The 17,809-nt window shown below is 36.0% G+C and overlaps 1 protein-coding gene across 2 annotated transcripts in view; it reads left to right on the forward strand.

Moving 5' to 3' along the window:
* The window catches only part of SNX4 (sorting nexin 4), a 71,232-nt gene that overhangs the window by 15,935 nt on the left and 37,488 nt on the right, over positions 1-17,809 (forward strand). For both annotated transcript variants that reach the window (XM_058731077.1, XM_058731078.1), the window contains 5 exons: positions 5,112-5,247; positions 5,325-5,474; positions 5,951-5,998; positions 11,721-11,776; positions 16,109-16,181. In XM_058731077.1, coding sequence (XP_058587060.1) covers positions 5,112-5,247; positions 5,325-5,474; positions 5,951-5,998; positions 11,721-11,776; positions 16,109-16,181 — 463 coding nt within the window. The remainder of the gene's footprint in view (positions 1-5,111; positions 5,248-5,324; positions 5,475-5,950; positions 5,999-11,720; positions 11,777-16,108; positions 16,182-17,809) is intronic.

Genomic DNA, 17,809 nt, shown 5'->3' on the forward strand with positions numbered 1-17,809 from the left:
TAGTTTTCTTTCTTCCACCAAAAAGAGAAAAAAAGAAAAAAAAAGAATCTTCCCCAAACCAGAGAAAATTTACATTACAGTAGGAACTTTAGGAACAGAAGGAGGTAAGGTTGGTCTTTTTAAAATAAGGTCATTTTGTTTTTGTTTTTGTTTTCTGTGTATGTGTGTTTAAGTTTTTATTTTAATTCCAATTAGTAACAGTGTTGTATTAGTTTCAGAGGTACCATGTAGTAATTCAACACTCCTATATATCACCCTGTGCTCATCATGATAAGTGCACTCCTTAATCACCTATTTAACCCATCTCCCCACCAAAATTAGGTAATTTTGTGACCTACATATCTACATATGTGTATCACAGAGATTTTTAAAAATTAGGTTCATTAGGTTCTACGCTCAATGTGGGGCTTGAACTCAGAACCCTGGGATCAAGAGTTGAATACCAACTGAGCCAGCCACGCACCCCTCACAGAGATTTTTAAAGTCATTAAAAAAAATATGGTCCCATCAACGGGTTTTATTTCTGTTTTTTTTTTTTTTTAAGTTAGATTAGTGACTTAAAAAAATCATACTTTAGAAATTAGTATAAAAAAAATAGAAATTAGTGTTAACTGTAGCTTACCTTTACTTAAATTATCTTTTCCTCTGTTCTTGTTTTTGAGGTATAATGACCTATAACATCATATTAACTTCAGATACTGTAATGTTGTGTTGCAATATTTGTATGTATTGTGAAGTGATTACAAGTCTGATTAACATCTGTCACTATACAGTTAACAAAATTTTTTTTCTTTTAATGAGAACTTTTAAGATTTACTCTCAACAACTTTCAAATATGCAGTACAGTATTAACTGTAGTCACTGTTGTAAATTCTTTTTTTTTTTTTTTAATTTTTTTTTTTTTTTTAACGTTTATTTATTTTTGAGACAGAGAGAGACAGAGCATGAACAGGGGAGGAGCAGAGAGAGAGGGAGACACAGAATCTGAAACAGGCTCCAGGCTCTGAGCTGTCAGCACAGAGCCTGACGCGGGGCTCGAACTCACGGACCATGAGATCATGACCTGAGCTGAAGTCGGACGCTTAACCAACAAGCCACCCAGGCGCCCCTGTTGTAAATTCTTAAATTGAAAACTAAAAAGTATATTTTTATTTTTAGTATGTGAGTATTTTATCACTCAGTTGAGCAATGAAATTAACTGTTGATTACTTTTACTGCTAGGAGAGAATCTTGATTTGAATAATCTGGAATAATTTATAGTTTTTTATTTTTCTTTTTTCTCTAAATTTTTAAAATAATTTTTAAAAATTATTTTATTTTAGTGTTTATTTAATTTGAAAGAGAGAGTGCGAGTGGGGAAGGGACAGAGAGAGAGGGAGAGAGAATCCTAAGCAGGATCTGCGCTGTCAGCGCAGAGCCTGATGCATGGCTTGATCCCACAAACTGTGAGATCATGACCTGAGCTGACATCAAGAGTTGGACACTTAACCGACTGAGCCACACAGGTGCCCCATAGTTGTTTACTTTTGACTTTGAACTGAATACAGTATCATAATATGAAACTAGGAGTTAAAATTGACCATACTTGAGTAAGGTAGCTATACTCTGAATAAATATTTAAGTGGATCATCATCAAATGTGTGGTACACAAAAGGATTATTGAGTTGACTTTCACAATTGTATTTTAATATAAATTTGTATTTATTTATCTACCCTAGTATTTTTCATGGACCTGTAAGTTTAATTTAAAACAGTGTTTGTTAGGTGGGAATGCAGGCTGGTGCAGCCACTCTGGAAAACAGTATGGAGGTTCCTCAAAAAACTAAAAATAGAACCACCCTACGACCCAGCAATTGCACTATTAGGCATTTATCGAGGGATACAGGTGTGCTGTTTCAAAAGGACACATGCACCCCCATGTTTATAGCAGCACTATCAACAATAGCCAAAGCATGGAAAGAGCCCAAATGTCCCATCAATGGATGAATGGATAAAGAAAACATGGTGCATATATATACAATGGAGTATTACTCGGCAATCAAAAAGAATGAAATCTTGCCATTTGCAACTACGTGGATGGAACTGGAGGGTATTATGCTAAGTGAAATTAGTCAGAGAAAGACAAAAATCATATGACTTCACTCATATGAGGACTTTAAGACACAAAACAGATGAACATAAGGGAAGGGAAACAAAAATAATATAAAAACAGGGAGGGGAACAAAACAGAAGAGACTTGTACATATGGAGAATGAACTGAGGGTTGCTGGAGGGGTTGTGGGAGAGGGGATGGGCTAAATGGGTAAGGGGCATTAAGGAATCTACTCCTGAAATCATTGCTTCACTATATGCTAACTAATTTGGATGTAAATTTTAAAAAATAAAAAAGTTAAAAAAATAAATAAAATGGATTTTACAATTAAAAACAAAACAAAACAGTGGTTCTTAGGGGTTCCTGGCTGGTTCAATTGGTGGAGCATGTGACTGTTGATCTCGAGGTTGTAAATTCAATCCCACATTGGGTGTAAAGATTACTTAAAAATAAAATCATAAAAAAAAAATAACCACATACAAAAGAAAACCGCATGGTTTTTAAACTTTAAAGTACATAGGAATCACTTGCTACAGGGTTTTGGGTGAGGTCCAGGAATTTACATTTTTTTAAGCAAAGCTTCAGGTTTTTTTTGTTGTTTTTGTTTTTTTAATTATTTTTTAATTTATATCCAAGTTAGTTAGCATATAGTGCAACAATGATTTCAGGAGTAGATTCCTTAATGCCCCTTACCCATTTAGCCCATCCCCCCTCCCTCAATCCCTCTAGCAACCCTGTTTGTTCTCTATATTTGAGTCTGTTATGTTTTGTCCCCCTCTGTTTTTGTATTATTTTTGCTTCCCTTCCCTTATGTTCATTTCGTATCTTCAAGTCCTCATATGAGTGAAGTTGTATGATATTTGTCTTTCTCTGACTGACTAATATCGCTTAGCATAATACCCTCTAGTTCCATCCATGTTGTTGCAAGTGGCAAGATTTCATTCCTTTTGATTGCCAAATAATATTCCATTGTGTATATTGTGTATATATGTGTGTGTGTGTGTGTGTGTGTATTATATAATATATATAATCTTTTTTATGCATTCATCCATTGATGGACATTTGGGTTCTTTCATACTTAGGCTTTTGTCGATAGTGCTGCTATAAACATTGGAGTGCTGTGCTTCTTCGAAACAGCACACCTGTATCCTTTGGGTAAATACCTAGTAGTGCAATTGCTGGGTCATAGGGTAGTTTTATTTTTAATTTTTTGAGGAACCTCCATACTGTTTTCCAGAGTGGCTACACCAGTTTGCATTCCCACCAGCAGTGCAAAAGGGTTCCTCTTTCTCTGCATCCTCGTCAACTTCTGTTGTTGACTGAGTTGTTGACTCAGTTGTTAATTTTAGCTATTCTGAAGGGTGTGAGGTAGTATCTCATTGTGGTCTTGATTTGTATTTCCTGATGATGAGTGATGTTGAGCATCTTTTCATGTGTCGGTTTGCCATCTGGATGTCTTCTTTGGAGAAGTGTCTATTCATGTCTTTTGCCCATTTCTTCACTGGGTTATTTGTTTTTTGGGTGTTGAGTTTGATAGTTCTTTATAAATTTTAGATACTAACCATTTATCTGATGTGTTGTTTGCAGGTATCTTTTCCCATTCCATTGTTTGCCTTTTAATTTTGCTGATTGTTTCCTTTGCTGTGCAGCAGCTTTTTATTTTGATGAGGTCCCAGTAGTTTACTTTTGCTTTTGCTTCCCTTGCCTCTGGAGACATGTCAAGTAAGAAGTTGCTGCGGCCAAGGTCAAAGAGGTTTTTGCCTGCTTTCTCCTCTAGGATTTTGATGGCTTCCTGTCTTATGTTTAGGTCTTTCATCCATTTTGAGTTTGTGTATGGTGTAAGAAAGTGGTCCAGGTTCATTTTTCTGCATGTCACTGTCCAGTTTTCCCTATAACCATTTGCTGAAGAGACTGTCTTTATTCCATTGGTTTGTCAAAGATTAGGTGGCCATATGTTTGTGGGTCCATTTCTGGTTCTCTATTCTGTTCCATGTACCATACTGTCTTGATTACAGCTTTGTAATACAGCTTGAAGTCCGGGATTGTGATGCTTCCAGCTTTGGTTTTCTTTTTCAGGATTGCTTTGGCTATTCGGGGTATTTTCTGGTTTTGTACAAATTTTAGGATTGTTTGTTCTAGCTTTGTGAAGAATGCTGGTGTTATTATGATAGGGATTGCTAATCCAGATATATATATATATACATATACATATGTATATACATATGTATATATATATGTATATTTTAGATACTATTCTTTTTTTTATTTAAGATTTTTTTTATGTTTGTTTGTTTGTTTATTTATTTATTTATTTATTTATTTATTAAACGTTTATTTATTTTAGAGACAGAGAGAGACAGAGCATGAATGGGGGAGGGTCAGAGAGAGAGAGGGAGACACAGAATCGGAAACAGGCTCCAGGCTCTGAGCTGTCAGCACAGAGCCCGATGCGGGGCCTGAACTCACGAACCGCGAGATCATGACCTGAGCTGAAGTCGGACGCTTAACTGACTGAGCCACCCAGGTGCCCCAGATAGATATATTTTTGAATTTATTTTTTAAATTTATATCCAAGTTAGTTAGCATATAGTGCAACAGTGATTTCGGGGCTAGATTCCTTAGTGCCCTTTACCCATTTAGCTCATCCCCCTTCCCACAACCCCTCCAGTAGTTCTCTGTTTGTTCTCCATATTTAAGAGTCTCTTATGTTTTGTTCCCCTGTTTTTATATTATTTTTGCTTCCCTTCCCTTATGTTCATCTGTTTTGTATCTTAATGTCCTCATTTGAGTGAAGTCGTATGATATTTGTCTTTCTCTGACTAATTTCGCTTAGCATAATACCCTCCAGTTCCATCCACGTAGTTGTAAATGACAAGATTTCATTCTTTTTGGTTGCCGAGTAACACTCCATTGTATATATATACACCACATTTTCTTTATCCATTCATCCATTGATGGAAATTTGGGCTGTATTTATATTTTTAATAAATAATAGAGATCTTATTCTGTTCCTTTTCAGGTCAGTTGAACATACTGATGGTCAAAGTGTCCTAACAGATTCACTATGGAGGCGGTATAGTGAATTTGAATTGTTGAGAAACTACCTTTTAGTTTACTATCCACATATTGTTGTGCCACCTCTACCAGAGAAAAGGGTAAGAAATGAAACAGCAGTACAGTTCAAAAGTATTTAGCATTGAGATTCTGCTTCATGATTGTTTTGTTTACCTAGGCAGAATTTGTTTGGCATAAACTCTCTGCTGACAACATGGACCCGGATTTTGTGGAAAGACGACGGATTGGTTTAGAAAACTTTCTTTTGAGAGTTGCCTCACATCCCATCCTTTGTAGAGACAAAATCTTCTATTTGTTTTTAACACAGGTATTTTTCTTTAAGTCTTCAAAAAAAAAATTCATTTTATTTTTTTCTTTTAAACTATAGAATGCTTGTGCTTAAGAATCTTTTTGGAGCAGCTTTATTAATATACATTCATTTAATTGTGTTTTTAAATTTGTTTTGATTTCAAAATTATTGGGTTATATCACTCTTTTGGCTAACATTTTTATACTTAAGGATACTAAAGATGGTACTTTCTGGCATCACTTAAATGATATCAAAGTTAGTGTTTAGTTTTTTGAGGCCCAGATCTATAAAATCTTGGGTCCATCTTTTGGTAATCTTTTGAAATCTGGATTGTATATTTAACTTAGAAATGAATTCTTTTTTTTAACCCTTCTCTGGTCTCCCCTGAAAGAATAACAGAACAGTAGATGCTTAATCTATTTTATTTGGAGTATTCCTTACGTTTTTGTTTTTGTTTTTGTTTTTTTGCAATGATTTCTAAAATTAATTTTTAGGAAGGTAACTGGAAGGAGACCGTGAATGAAACTGGGTTTCAACTGAAGGTAAGAAAATTTGTATGAAATAATTTGACAAGTTCCTTTATAATTCCTAGCACGGTGCCTTGCACTTCGTGCGTACTTGGTATTTATTGAATGAACGAATGTTGGAAATTGGCTTTGCATCTAATATCATTGGTAAGGTTTTCAAAGAAATACTGCGAATTCACTTTGGATTTGTGTAATTTTAGTTACTAGTGAGATTATAGAGGGCATATTTATGAATTTCATTCTATTGGGAAGGAGTATTTTGAAGCAGTAATTGAGACACAAACTGTAGATTTTTCCTGCAGTATATTCATACACTTTGCATCTTTTTTTTTTTTTTACTCCGCTGTCTTTACCACTGCCACTCAAATTCTTGTGCACACACTTGCTCGTTCTTTATCAGATATGAAAGACAGTTCTGAAGAATTGAGCTTGGGTTTCCCAGTCAGAGCAGACTAGAAGATGAGCCATGCGTTGTGCTGCTTCTGTCTGCTGGGATGTGGTGGTCATCTTTGGGCATAGGAGTCATTTTGAATTGGTATCCATTAGTGACACAGCTTTTCAAATTTAGTAATTATAATTAGTGTTTGGGAATGAAATTGTTATCTAAAAATTGAAAAATAAGGTATGGTGAGATGGCCACCCTAATTCCTGTCTACTCTCCCTATCGTCCCCCAAAGTAATGTAATATTGGCAAATTTTTAAAGTTTTCATCTCTTCTGTAAACTGAATAGGTAAGTAGAAAAATGTAATGTAAATTTATATAATCTATACATTTATAAAACAATTCATATGATAGTACAGTAACAAAAGTTCAATAGGTCTTGGCAACAAGAACAAAATGTCTTTATAGTAGTTGTGAAAACACCCCTGGAGATTTATGTATTGGCACATAGGTATTTGAAATTTAGCATGAAAAACTAGAAAGAGAAAAATTTGTTTCTGCATGGAAAATATAATCAAGTATCTAATTCTGTCATAAGCTGATTCTAATTTATAAACATTTTGTTGGCAGGTTGCATGAAAACATTAGAATCTTCTTGGCTATAATTCATTACTTTATGGCACTCAGAATACTTGAATTTTAATTTAGAGTTGGATTTGAAATAACTCAAAACTTTGAAAAATGTTTATATTTTGATAGGGTTTTCTGAGAACTAGTCCAAGATGTTAGCATCTGATATTAAGGAAAAGAGAAAAGTAAAACATAGTTGTTTTAGTGACTTCTCTTTATGTAATAGTCAAGATTTAGTCACTAGTTTAGAAATCAGCAATCATTTGTCCTTGCACCTAGGTTTTGGCCATGACTTTGGTGACCTTGAAAAAGCTCTTGAGTTTCTTCCATCTATATAGACTATGCTGTTTACTGAGTGCATTGAATCTTGTGTATAGGTGCTATTTAAGAGTTTAGTTAAAATGTTTCATGTTTGGGTTGCCTTATGGTATAACCTCAGTTTCACTTTTAGAAAGTCTTTGAAAGTAATACTTAATGTGCAGTATTAATAATTTGAAATCAGGCTTTTAATGAAATGGAGCAGAAAATAAGATGTTATGAGGAGAGTTTAGAAATCCTTACATCCTGCTGTATTCCTTATTTTATTGTGACTGTTTCTTATTTTAAGTTTTGTTGTAAGATAGAATGTTTTTAGACCACCTCACACATACATGTCCGTGTGTACATGCATATACACAAACATGTATGTGAGGTTTGTATATATACGTGTGTGTGTGTGTGTGTGTGTGTGTGTGTGTGTGTGTGTTATTATCCCATGTTACCTCTGTGTTTGGTTATAAATTTTGTAATTATGTAAAATTGGTTGGTAAAGGAAGTATTGGAAACTATTTCTGTGAAAAAAAGATTGTTCTGAATCAGACCAAATATTTATATTTTAACCTTGGCCTTTGGATTGTCATTCTCAGATTGAAATGTAACCTTACTTTAGTTTTCCTTTTCTCACGCACGTTTAATTTAATATATAGTTTTGGCCTACTAGATTAATATTTTCTTTTTTTTTTTAAATTTTTTTTTTTTTTCAACGTTTATTTTATTTTTTGGGACAGAGAGAGACAGAGCATGAACGGGGGAGGGACAGAGAGAGAGGGAGACACAGAATCGGAAACAGGCTCCAGGCTCTGAGCCATCAGCCCAGAGCCTGACGCGGGGCTCGAACTCACAGACCGTGAGATCGTGACCTGGCTGAAGTCGGACGCTTAACCGACTGCGCCACCCAGGCGCCCCTAGATTAATATTTTCTTAAAAATATTTAATTATTTTACCCAGCAAGGTAATTATAAAAATCTACTGCCTTTTTATCAGTGCTGTATTTAATACAAACATGAGCACTAACTCTTCATCACTGCTCTGTGTTGGTGTTCTTTGTCTTGTGTATTTATATAAATATTCATGTTAACCAATTCAGTAAAAGAGCAAAGAGTTTAGAGTAACGAACATATAAACTAGTTGATTTAGAGTAAGGTGATATTGTTTTAACTCCAATAACTCAGTAAGTTACTGTCATGAAAGTGTCATCCATATGCCCAGATCTTAAATGAATTTAGGTTAACTCAGAAGAATCCAGGACCCTGTCTGTTGCTTGGAGTAGAGACTGCCAATGCCCATAGTCCAGACTTCGAAAATTTCTGCTAGAGGCACCTGGGTGGTTCAGTTGGTTGAGGCCCAGGTTCTGATCTCACAGTTGTGGGACTGAGCCCCTGCATTGGGCTCCCTGCTGAGTGTGGAGCTGGCTTGAGATTCTCTTTTCTATCTGTTTCTCTCTCTCTCACCCTCCCTCCCCCTTTGCCCCTCTCCCCTGCTTGCTCGCTCACTCTCTCTCTCTCAAAATAAATAAACTTTAAAATTTCTGCTAATCTGTATATTACACAGAAATTCTCAGAGAGCCACTGTGGCTGGGTGCCTACAGAGTGTCAGGTGCTCTTCTAGGTGCTGTGGAAACAGTAGTGAATGAGCTGAAAACATAAACTCCCTTATTCTTATCGAGCTTATATTGTAGTAGAGACATTAAATTAATGTTTAAGTCAATAAGATACTTTAAAGGGTATTGTTAAAGGGTATGATGGTACAGAATTTTTGTTTTCAAGGATTTTTTTGAGATAGGTGACCATAAGATTTATTATTCTAATGGGACTCTCTTGAGAGTAAAAAGGGGTCCTATTAATAATGAGTTTAGGACAGGGGCGCCTGGGTGGCTCAGTCGGTTAAGCGTCCGACTTCGGCTCAGGTCACTATCTTGCGGTGTGTGAGTTCGAGCCCCGCGTCGGGCTCTGTGCTGACTGCTCAGAGCCTGGAGCCTGTTTCAGATTCTGTGTCTCTCTCTCTCTCTGACCCTCCCCTGTTCATGCTCTGTCTCTGTCTCAAAAATAAATAAATGTTAAAAAAAAAAAAATAATACTGAGTTTAGGACAACAAGCATAAACCAGGACTGTCCTGGGTAAACCGGGTCACATGGTTGAAGAGATAACATTTGAGCTGAGACAGGAATAAAGAACCTTGCGGTGGAGTCAACTTGGGGGCCAGGGAAGAGGAACATTAGAGAGGCCCAAGCTGGGTAGTGGCTTACTAGGCAAGGTGTGGGGGAAGAGAAGAATCAGAAAATGAAATAACAAAGGGAAGACAAAATCCAGCATAAGGAAAGTAAAATATTTAATAGGAACTGGAAAAGGAGAAGAAGTGGGACTAACAGAGAACATGGGAAGGAAGATAGTCGGGGCTGTAGAATAGTTGGGGTTACTTTTTATTCAGTCGATACCTCCTGCATGTTGGTCTTGTGCCACGCTTTGTGAGGCACTGGGATATAGCAATGAACAAAGCAGATTAAATAACGTATTGCCATGGCAGCCATTGTATAACTCCAGGAGCACCATTCACGTTGTGCTTTCTTACGACTCTTCTAGTGGGCAGCTAAGAAACAAGTAAACAACTAAGATGATTTCAAGTAGTACTGTTTTAAAGGAGATACAGTAAGGTGGAGTGAAACTGAGGCACCTAGGTGGTTCAGTCAGTTGAGTGTCTGACTCTTGATTTCAGCCTAGGTCATGATCCCAGGGTTGTAGGATTGAGCCCCATGTTGGACTCTGCACTGAATGCAGAGCCTACTTGGGATTCGCTCCCTCTCCCTTTGCCCCTCTCCCTTGCTCACGTTCTCTCTTAAAAAAAAAAAAAAAATGGGGGCACCTGGGTGGCTCAGTCAGTTAAGCATCTGACTTTGGCTCAGTTCATGATCTCATGGCTCATGGGTTCGTGCCTCGCGTCGGGCTCTGTGCTGACAGCTCAGAGCTTGGAACCTGGTTCAGATTCTGTGTCACCCTCTCTCTCTGCCCCTCCCCCACTCACACTCTGTCTCTCTCTCTTTCTTAAAAATAAATAAAACATTAAAAAAATTGATTCCTGATTGAACCACCTTTTATGTAGTTTCTGTGCCTGGTCAGAAACATAATTTAGTGTTTTTTCTCCTTTTCTTTTCTTTTCTTTTCTTTTCTTTTCTTTTCTTTTCTTTTCTTTTCTTTTCTTTCTGTGTGTGTGTGTGCGTGTATGTGTGTGAAGTTTGGCTATGACTTGGATATATTAAGTATAAATTTTATAGAATGCAATTATTATTTAGTGCTGATCCCTCTGTTCCTCCTTTGAGAGCAGTTATCTAGAGTAAGTAAAGATAGTTAAAAAGTTTTAAAAAGTAGTTAAAAAGTTGTGTTTTCTTGGGGTGCCTGGGTGGCTCAGTCAGTTAAGTGTCCGACTTGGGCTCAAGTCATGGTCTCACAGTTCGTGGGTTCGAGCCCTGCATCAGGCTCTGCACTGACAGCTCAGAGCCTGGAGCCTGCTATGGATTCTGTATCTGTGGCTCTTTCTGCCCCTCTCCCACTCATGTTCTGTCCCTCTCAAAAATAAACATTTAAAAAAATTTTTAAAAAAGGTTGTGTTGTAACATTTTCTGTCAGCTAGAAAGTAATTTGATTTCATCTCACATGTTTTACTTAATTTAGTATGTAGTATTTAGTATAGGCATTTCCATAGTTCTTTTGTTTAAAAACATTTTTTTTGATGTTTATTTATTTTTGAGAGAGCATGAGCAGGGGAGGGGCAGAGAGAGAGGGAGACACAGAATCCGAAGCAGGCTCCAGGCCCCAAGCTGTCAGCAGGAACCCAGTGCAGGGCTTGAATTCACAAACTGCGAGATCATGACCTGAGCCGAAGTCAGGCACTTAACCTACTGAACCATCCAGGTGCCTCAGTTCTTCCTTTTTTAAAATAGTGATCGTGAAAATGAAAAAAACCAATGTACATTTGGTGTGGATTCCTGGGAACTACCTGCAGTAATGTATATGCTTCAGAGCAGTCGTTTTATTTAGTTTATCGTTCCTTTTCTTGATTTAGAGAAAGGTAAACTACTTCTTCCATGTGATTTATTCTGAGTTACAATAATGCAGAGCTGTGTGTGTGTGTGTGTGTGTGAGTGTGTGTGTATACCTGTTAATATAGTGATGTTTATAATTGTTTTACTTTGGTATCATTGAATGCCATGTTATTCAGTTTAATTTTTAACAATTTTTGTAGTGTTTTCAGAAATAACTACTTTGCTGTTTTTTTTTAGATACGTTTAATGTGTTTGACAAATGATATGAAGAAAACTGTATTTGAGCATCTTAATTCTAAAGGGAAAGTAAAACTGTTTGGATTTATACCCTGAAATGTAATTGTATTAAGTGAACAAATTATTTTTTCCAGGCAGACTCCAGGTTAAAAGCGCTTAATGCAACATTCAGAGTGAAAAACCCAGACAAGTAAGGTTTTGTTTTAATAACAGTTACAATGTTGTTTTGAATGATGTCTATCAATTTATTTAATTTTTCATTTCTGAATGTATGCACTTTATTTACTAATTTAAATAATAATTCACATTACTGAAATCCTTTTACAGTCTAAAACTGATTTTGAGATTTGGTAACTTAATTAGGTTTAAGGTTGCAAGTAACTGAAGTATCAGAAAATTAAACCGCTGTTTTTTCCTAGAAGGATTTATTTAAAATGTTGTTGAAGATATCAGAAAAATGAGAGAAGTAATTTTTAATTTCATATGAAATAGTTTTCCCTATATGGCTTTGCTTATCAAATATGTACAAAGTTCAAGCAGATTATATGTATTATGTATATTTAATAATAAACTACTTTGTACACCAAGAAAACTTGATAGATAAATGCATACTAGTGGAATAATTTCATGGAGATGTATCTGTATGACGATTACTTGACTTCATTAATGTTAGGTGTTTGTGATGAGACCATTTCTATATTTAAGGAAACCCATGCATTCACAATAAAATGTCCTTAGGGTGGTTCCTAGGCATTTCTTAAGATTTTAATTTTACTCATTCTCTGAATTAGGTGGGTAATTCAGACTTTTCATTTTATGGACCTTTACCTGGCCTTTGATTCAGCTGAACTTTTCAATTAGAAAGGTGTTTGAGCAGATTAGGCTTTTGCATTTTTGGCTGCCAAGTTCATGAGTTGTGTTAGAATTTCTCTAGTTAAGCCTTCAACATTAATTTCTATGTGGTGTAAATTCTTACCAAGGGCTGGGTTTGCATAGTCTGATAATATATTATGCCTGACTTTAGAAATCATGTATTTGGTTTTTAATATAAATTTTGAATATAAAATATAAATATTTAAAGTTTTGGTAAACAGGAAATTGTGATGGTAACCACTGAAGTTTTTTTTTTTTTAATAGACTTTTTTAGAGGAGTTCTATTTAGTTTTACAGAAAAATTGAATGGACAGCATCGAGCTCCCATATATATCCTCTGCCCCCACACATGCACAATTACCCCCACTGTTAATATCCCCCACCAGAATGGTACATTTGTTATAATCGATGAACCTATATTAAGACACTGTTATCACCTGAAGACGTTACATTAGGGTTCACTCTTGGTGTTGTATATTATGACAAATGTATAATGGCATATGTCTATCATTAATAGTATCATATAAGGTATTTTAACTGTCCTGGGGCTGGGGTGCCTGGTTGGCTCACTTGGTAGAGCACGTGACTGTTAATCTCAGGGTCATGAATTCAAGCCCCGTGTTGGGCATGGAACCCACTTGAAATTTAAACAAAAAACAACACCAAGACCCTCCCACCCCCACCAAAAAAAAAAAAAAAACTCCAAAGTATTTTCAGTGTCCTAAAAATCCTCTGTGCTCTGCCTGTTTATCCCTCCATCCCAGCCCCTGGCAACCAGCAATCTCCATAGTTTTGCCTTTTATAGAATGTCATATACAGTATGTAGCCTTTTCAGATAGGCTTTTTTCACTTAGTAATATGCATTTAAGGTTCCACTGTAAGGGTTATAATGACGGGTATGGTATACAAGAGACGCTCTTTAGATAAAGAACTAAAATTTTAAGTCAACCTCTTTGAAAAACCTAGTAAGCTAGCTTTATGACTTTGGTGAATGTGCATGCACTGGAGGAGCATGTAGATGAGACTATTATTAATTAATATTATAATATTAATATTTTGTCTTGAATGTTTTTCAATTTAATGAAAAATATTTTATCAATTGAATGTTTATCTTCCCTTTTCTGACCTAACTAGGTTTCTGGATTATAAAATTTTATTTAATAACCATATTATATATGGAATTTTAAATTTGATATGAACAGTAACATAACCAAAGCAGTTTTGCCCCTGTTCTTATTAAAGTGTGTAGTTAATGTATAATTAGTAATAGAATTTGTTTGCCTTAAGTTCTAGATAAAAGAATTATCTATATCGTTCTTTTTTTTTTTTTTAAAGTTTTATTTATTTTTAAGTAATCTCTATACTCAATATGGGACTCAAACTAATGACGTGAGATCAAGAGTCCCATACTCCTGGGGTGCTTGAATGGCTCAGTCTGTTGAGCAGCCGACTCTTGGTTTCGGCTCAGGTCATTATCTCATGGTTCATTAGTTCGAGCCTTGTGTTGCACTCTGGGCTGGTAACACAGATCCTGTTTAAGATCTTCTCTCTCTCTCTCTCTCTCTCTCTCTCTCTCTCTCGCCCTCCCTTTCTCACTCTGTCAGAATAAATAAATAAAATTAAAGAAAAAAACCCCAAAGAATCACATACTCCTTCTACTGAGCCAGCCAGGTGCTTCATGCCATTTGTTGTTAAGCCAGATTCTTCACATACAGAATCTCTGTTCTAGCTATATTATATATTACATGTATTTTATATAGTGGGTCTAGCTGGCCCAATATATAATTATTATTCATACCGTTACTAAAATAGTTTACAGCACTAAAATACTTTTATTCTGCCCTTTCTTAAAATGTAGAAAACCGGAAAGATTGTTGGGATTACCAAAATGATACTAGCTTCATGCATGTTTATATTTTTTCAAACTGGGGTGCCTGGCTGGCTCAGTCGGAAGAACATGTGGCTCTTGATTGAGGTTGTAAGTTTACTCATATGTTGGGTGTAGAGATTACTAAAAAAAAAAAAAATAATAATAAAATAAATAAATAAATAAATAAATAATTTTGAAATAAAATAAATTTCTTCAAACTAGACTGCTAAGAGCAGTTTGGAGATGAACTTTCTACTTTTGGAGATGAGTCTTCTACTTTTATGTGGCAATATTTAGACAATATTTGGGCAATATTTGGAGGTAGACCAAGTGATTAGTAGAATGAATGGGGCAAAAGAGGGGCAGGAAATATAGATGGCACCCAGGTTTTCTTCTTTAGAATGCTAGGGAACATAGGGAAGAGGGTTTTGGGAGGGACAGGGGAAGATAAGTTAAGCTCTAGATATGTAAAAGTACAAAGGTCTGGTGTTTAGGAGAGAGATTCGGGCAGGAGGTAGACATTTGGAATTCAGTAACACGTACGCCATAACTGTGAAGCTTTGTGAATGGTAAGTCACATGAAATGTATAGATTGAAAGATTGATTAAGATGGCTGAGGACCCAGGATTGGATCCTAAGGAGTGCCAACACCTTGAGGGTGTTTTCCAAAGTATCATCTGAAGATTAGCACCATTTGGATTATTTGGGTTATACCTTCAGATTCTTGAGTCCCTCTAGGGCCTTTGTGTACAGTTTTGCTTGTTCACACACTTGTCCTACTGAGAGGCCCTCCTTAGTGTTTCTGACACTTTAGGGCCTCTTTGCATGCTAAAGTTGGGAGGAGGGTGAGGTTAGCTGTTAACTTGCTGAAAGGATCAAGAAAGATGAGGACTAAAGTCTGTTGTTGGGTTTTAAGCAACATGAGAATAGTTAGTGAGTTTGTCAGGAGTATTTCTCTGCTGGTGTTGGAGGCAAAACTAGGTTGCAGTGGGCCGCACGGTGCATGGAAAGTGACTGTTGCTAGAGAGAGTACCTTGTTAAAGTGTGCCTGTGAAATGGCTGGGGATGAGAGTGTTAACAGTTGGATGTGTTGTCAAGGGAATATATGTATGTGTTTTAATATAGGAGAGTTAATTGATATGCTAATGAGAAGGAGCTTGCAGAGAGAGGAATTTAGAAAATAGGAATATGGGGTGTAGCTGGGATAGAGTCTAGAGTATTGATGGGAAGAAGGATCTTAGAGGGAAGGAAGAAATAATAGATGTAGATATGTTTACTGGCAGGAGATAGAGGTGGAGGTGGTTCCTACTAATGGCTTGTGTTTAATTTGTGAAGCCTGGTTGGAGAGTGATAGGTGGTGGTATCAGAAATTTCAGGTCTTTTTGCAGAACTGTAGTTACTAGATTAGGGAAACAAAGATTATTGATCAGCATGAAGATTGAGGTTAGAGACCATGAGTTTATGGTTGCATCAGAACATTTTTTAGCACAAGTTTTTGTCCTGTTTTTTGTTTTCAAGTAACTTTTCATATAACTTTTATCTTTATCTCAGTTCCACAGTATAAATTATGAAGTATTTTTCTTGTCTTTAGTAATACCAAAAGAAAATATGGTTGCTTTATTTTAGAATTTTTTGAATTTGTATTGGTGTGTGCATAAGGCCAGCATATGGTTAAATAGAATCAGTTTCATTATTCTCAAGAACTGCTGTTTTTGTCTTTCAGTTTTTGACTTGTTTCCATGAGAAAAAAAATGATGTTTCCCTTGTTTCCTGTTTCAGGAGATTTACTGAACTAAAACACTACAGTGATGAACTACAGTCTGTCATCTCACATCTTCTTCGAGTCAGAGCTGTAAGTGGTCCCCAGGAGCTTTTTGATGCACATTTATAAGGATGTGCTTCTCACCTAATCACGTTTTTAAGTAATGGATGGTATTTATGATAAATAGCTGATTCTTGCATTTAAATTTGGCGTGTTCATCATCCAAACTGCATTTAAAAAGATACATGAAATGTTCTCTGGTACAGACATCTTGAAGCATTTTAACTGTTGTTTCTCTGTAGTTTATATATGGTTGTTTTGACTGCTTGTGAAAAGGCCTACCATTTCAGTGTTGGAATATAATTAAATAAGTGTGGGAGTTTAGATCCACATGTAATAATATCTTTATACTTTCAAGGTTGTTTTAAAGGTCTGTGAAAAAGTTTATATATGTTAGGCCATCTTGTGTCTGTACTCTTAAATTGTCCTAAATAAACTTATTTGGGTAATGGTTTGCCATGACAAACTAAAAATTGAGGCATAATCACTGTACTTAGCCCTATGGTTTGGCTGTGGTAGACATGGAACCCTTAGAACTTGCTAAAAACTTTGAAAGACCCTGGGTTACCAGGTCTAGGATCACATTTATGCTGATTGGAATCCTCGTGGAATATATTATCTGGGATTTGTTTTAATGAGTGGTGAAGAGTGGAAAGTGGGGGCAGTTTAAATGAAACTAGATCAGCCATATAATAATTGTTGAAGGTAGGTGTTGAGAAATGGAAATATATTCTACTGTTCTCTGAAGATTACCATAGTAAAAAGTATTAAAATAAGGGGAAGAAAATTCTTCCTGAAGTCTTTATATTGGCCCAATTTCCTGTTTAACCATTCAGAGTACCATTAGACCTCTTAAATAAATTATAACATACTTTCTAATAAAAGGTCCATGTGAGAATTAGTAGGCTAGCGTCAAGAACTGGGTACTGGGAAACTGGGTTTATAAGGTAACTAGACACTGCTTCTTGTTGAAAGGTTGGGGAAGAGGACATGTGTCTAGACACCCCAGAAGACTGGAAGAATAATTCATACAGCTTTGACTTTTATGTTAGAAACCTTCGAGAATCTATTTATTTTTTAGAAAAAATGAGAAAAAAAATTTTTTTAGTGTTTGTTTATTTTCAAGACAGCATGAGCAGGGGAAGGGTTGACAGAGAGGGAGACACAGCATCCAAACCAGGCTGCAGGCTCCAAGCTGTCAACACAGAGTCTGATGTGGGGCTCGAACTCACGAACCATGAGATCATGACCTGAGCCAAAGTTGGACGCTTAACCAACTAAACCACCCAGGCACCCTGAGAATCTATTTAAATTAGAGGTCTGGCTGATTATGGAAGCTGTATCTTTTTATTTCTTTATATCTTTAAAATTTTATTTATTTGTTTATTTAAAATTTATTAAATTTTTAAAAATTTACATCAGGTTAGTTAACATACAGTGCAGTGATGATTTCAGGAGTAGAATCCAGTGATTCATCACCTACATATAAAACCCAGTGCTCATCCCAAGTGTCCTCTTTAATGCCCCTTGCCCAGTTAGCGCATCCCCCCCACCCAAAATGCCTCCAGCAACCCTCAGTTTGTTCTCTGTATTTAAGAGTCTCTTATGGTTTATCCCCTTCCCTGTTTTTATATTATTTTTACTTCCCTTCCCTTATG

Source organism: Neofelis nebulosa, chromosome 5, assembly GCF_028018385.1.
Source record: "Neofelis nebulosa isolate mNeoNeb1 chromosome 5, mNeoNeb1.pri, whole genome shotgun sequence".
Classification (NCBI taxonomy): domain Eukaryota; kingdom Metazoa; phylum Chordata; class Mammalia; order Carnivora; family Felidae; genus Neofelis; species Neofelis nebulosa.